The following is a 4,020-nucleotide window of genomic DNA, read 5'->3' on the forward strand; positions in this document are numbered from 1 at the left end:
ATGGCTGGTGATCAACTTCAAGTGCTTCACGCACTTGATCTTGCAAAAACACAATGGTACCATTTCACAGCAATCATAATCGCCGGAATGGGTTTCTTCACAGATGCATATGATCTCTTTTGCATCTCACTTGTCACAAAATTACTCGGCCGGATTTACTACCATGTTGAGGGCCACCCAAATCCCGGCACACTGCCGCCCCAAGTGGCGGCGGCAGTCAACAGTGTCGCGTTTTGTGGAACCCTAACCGGTCAACTCTTTTTCGGGTGGCTCGGGGACAAAATGGGAAGAAAAAAAGTGTACGGAATGACACTTTTGATCATGGTGATTTGCTCCATAGCTTCCGGCCTTTCGTTTAGCAATGACCCGAAAGCAGTCATGATTACCCTTTGTTTCTTTCGATTCTGGCTAGGGTTTGGAATCGGAGGCGACTACCCGCTTTCCGCCACTATAATGTCGGAATACGCGAATAAAAAAACCCGAGGAGCTTTTATCGCTGCGGTATTCGCTATGCAAGGTTTCGGGATTTTAGTCGGTGGCATTTTCGCAATTATCGTGTCGTCATCGTTTAAAGCTAAGTACAACGTTCCGCCATATGTGACCGACGAATTCCGTTCCACTCCTCACCAAGCCGATTACATATGGCGAATCATCTTGATGTTTGGCGCGATTCCGGCCGGAATGACGTATTACTGGCGAATGAAGATGCCGGAAACGGCCCGGTACACTGCTTTAGTTGCCAAGAACGCGGGAAAGGCGGCAGCGGACATGGCACGTGTTATGCAAGTCGATATCGAAGCCGAACAAAAAAAAGTTGAAGAAATAAGCGAAAAAGATTCGAATTCGTTTGGTTTGTTTACAAAACAATTTCTCCGCCGCCACGGGCTCCACCTCCTTGGGACCACCACCACATGGTTCTTACTCGACATCGCGTTTTACAGTCAAAATCTCTTCCAAAAAGACGTTTTTAGCGCGATTGGATGGATTCCACCGGCGAAGACCATGAGCGCGATTGAAGAGGTTTTTAGAATCGCGAGAGCCCAAACGATAATCGCGCTTTGTAGTACGGTTCCCGGGTATTGGTTTACAGTTGCCTTCATTGACCGAATGGGTCGGTTCAAAATCCAACTCATGGGGTTTACAATGATGACAATCTTTATGTTCGCATTAGCAATCCCTTACAATCATTGGAAAGAACACGAAAACCGAATCGGGTTTGTGGTGATGTACTCTTTGACTTTCTTTTTCGCCAATTTTGGCCCGAATGCCACCACGTTTATCGTACCTGCCGAGATTTTCCCGGCCCGGTTGCGGTCAACTTGTCATGGGATATCGGCCGCATCAGGAAAGCTCGGGGCGATTGTTGGTGCTTTCGGGTTTTTATATTTGGCTCAAGATAAAAAGAAACCCGATGTCGGGTATTCTCCGGGTATTGGTGTTAAGAACGCGCTTATTGTGTTGGGTGTTGTTAACTTTTTGGGTGTTCTTTTTACACTTTTGGTCCCCGAAGCTAAAGGGAAATCACTTGAGGAGATGTCGGGTGAAAATGAGGATGATTATGATGCGGTAAAGCCAGAAGATGTATCCAAGGTGGCAGCAACCTAAAGTTGTTTCATGTATCATGCCTTAATGATTATGTCTATTTGTTTTATGTTTAAATTGTACTTCTGCTCTTCATAAAGTCTCGTGTTTTCTTTAAAGAATATCATCTTTGAAGAACGATATGAATAGACACCTTTTGTCCATTGAGAGTTCACCCATACAGGGGTGTGGCATAGATTCGTTTATATTTGCATATAACAATATAATAGTATCAAGAAGATGATCAACTACATACGTAACTAGATACATGACAATTTGCATAAAGTAGAAATAATGGGAGGACGGGTACAAGATTGGTTGATTTTGTGTTGTTGTAGGGCAGGTGCCATTTATTTGAAACACAAGTTGAAGAAAGCTAACCAATCAGTATACGCGTTCCTTGAGCACATCAAGCTCCATTTCTGTAGGGTCGGTTGCTTGAATCTCATAATGAACACCATCCAACTCGTGTCTCAACCTGTCTTTTGATGTTGCATACAACATCTTGGCTCGAATCCTAGAGGATGCAGGTGACCTGAAAAAAGTCAAATCAAACACCATAATATCCATTTAAGTACACAAAAAGATAATCAAGTATGCTAGAAACGAATAGATCAAAAGAGATAGAAAGCTAACCAAGCGATGAAGAAAATCTTGCTCTTTTGACAGTTCTCAGAGGTGACAAAGTCATAGTCATAAATCGCGTATCTGCAATCATTCTCAGGCAAAGCTAATGTAAAATCGTCATAGCTTTCAGCAGGACTTCCAGTTTTCTCAACAACAACTTCGTTTTTCTTGTCATCAATCTTGAAGATCACATAACGGTGAGCCTTCTTTCTTTGCAGTTCCAAGAAGGTACCTTTACAGTGATCAGCAACTCCCATTCCAGATGAAGCATTTGCCTATGAATCAAATATTTTTTTTTGTGTAAGATTTCGTAGGATCAATAGTTCTAGAAATCATAACTAGAATAGAAATCAATAGTTCCAAATAAACACCAAACAAGCACTTTAAACAACTTTACACAGGATCCCCTTTACGAACATAACCAAGTTCTTCAATCTTACAGAAAGTAGCAAAATTAGGTAGTAATTTAGAACAGAATAAAGCTGTAATTGCTACTGATTAACTGTAATCGATCGTCTACAGATCTCAAGCACGGGAACAGCGAAAAAAGAAACCTATAATTCCAAGAATTCAAAGACAGAAAAGAAAACCCTAGCTTCCGAAGTTGATTCCATTATTGATTAACAAAAACAAGAACTAAAGCAAGAGAATTTGTGCATACCCCTCCTCTGAATCTGAACGACATGAGTGATCTTGAAAACGAACCAAACCCCAGATGAAAAATGAAGAAATGAAGTGTGTATTTGTTGTGTGGATTGAGAAGGTAAACCACAAAATGAGAATAAAGATGAGCGGATGAGGGGTATTGATAGAGACTAAAATCAAAAATAAGATTGAATTCCAAATTCCAATTACGTAAAGATGAAATTTGGAAAAATTGGGGGGGCGGTGCGTAGAATCAACGCTGATATTAGTTTTCGTTTGCTGAGTTGGCAACTCGAGTCATGCTTGCGGGTTCCATTAACGATCCACAAGTGACACCACCAAGTTTCCGCGTCTTCTTTTCAAACATTTTTTTTTTCAAGTTTCCTCAATTCTACATGCTTTTTTTCTTCACATAACTATGTCTTTTAAATCATTAGGGTTATGCTACATACATATACATCTATCTACTCAATTAAGTTCTTGTTGTCATTGTTGATGGCCCCTGAATTTCAATTATGTTACAACTTATGTTTCAATATGTTGAGTTTATAGACGTATTCGATAAAACTAGCTGGAAGTTGGTGATTGGTAGTTATAAGCTGGAAGTTGATGATTAGTAGAAGTTGTAACTTTTATTTGTAAACGATTGTTCGGAAAAAAAAAATAGTTGAAGAATTTTAAAACATGACTTTTTTGATAACTAGATATGTTTTATTAGTAGAATTAATAAGTAATTAGTTTTTGATTGTTTTGGAGTTTATTAGTTATATAAGTAAAAATAGAGATGACTAGAAAACAAAAATAAATAAATAAATAGATAAAATAAGAAAATGAAACTTGTGAAATGGGAGGAGTAAATCAGTAAAGTGTCGCCACCGGACAAGTTTACTAGGAGACCGTCTAGATTCCGTAGTATATTTGTACACATTTTAGAATTTTTTTGGATCTTTTGATCTATTTTTCCCTTTTTATTCGTTTTATTATGTTTTAGGATATAAGAGTAATCTAAAATAGACTTTGTAAAAACTTTTACATGATTGTAAGGACTTGGTGCTCTTTCTATTTAAAGGAATTAGAATCTCTTTTAAGAAAAGCAACATAATTTGGTAAAAGATTCAGAGGCCTAAATTTCTAAATTGGTAGGCGAACGGTCCCTAGTTGAAATCT

The 4,020-nt window shown here is 38.9% G+C and overlaps 2 protein-coding genes across 2 annotated transcripts; one reads left to right on the top strand and one right to left on the bottom strand.

Annotated features, from left to right (window-relative positions):
* On the top strand, positions 1-1,620 carry LOC111881178 (inorganic phosphate transporter 1-4). Its single transcript, XM_023877572.2, has one exon. It carries the CDS (start codon positions 1-3, stop codon positions 1,603-1,605), a length of 1,605 nt encoding a protein of 534 aa, XP_023733340.1. The 3' UTR covers positions 1,606-1,620.
* A 104-nt stretch (positions 1,621-1,724) lies between these two features.
* On the bottom strand, positions 1,725-3,114 carry LOC111881179 (actin-depolymerizing factor). Its single transcript, XM_023877573.3, has 3 exons — positions 2,870-3,114; positions 2,218-2,483; positions 1,725-2,116 (listed from the first exon to the last, which is right to left on the bottom strand). The coding sequence occupies exons 1-3, from the start codon at positions 2,891-2,893 to the stop codon at positions 1,966-1,968; spliced, it is 441 nt and encodes a 146-aa protein (XP_023733341.1). The 5' UTR covers positions 2,894-3,114; the 3' UTR covers positions 1,725-1,965.
* Positions 3,115-4,020: the final 906 nt, after the last annotated feature.

The sequence above is a fragment of the Lactuca sativa genome, chromosome 9 (genome assembly GCF_002870075.4).
Source record: "Lactuca sativa cultivar Salinas chromosome 9, Lsat_Salinas_v11, whole genome shotgun sequence".
Classification (NCBI taxonomy): Eukaryota; Viridiplantae; Streptophyta; class Magnoliopsida; order Asterales; family Asteraceae; genus Lactuca; species Lactuca sativa.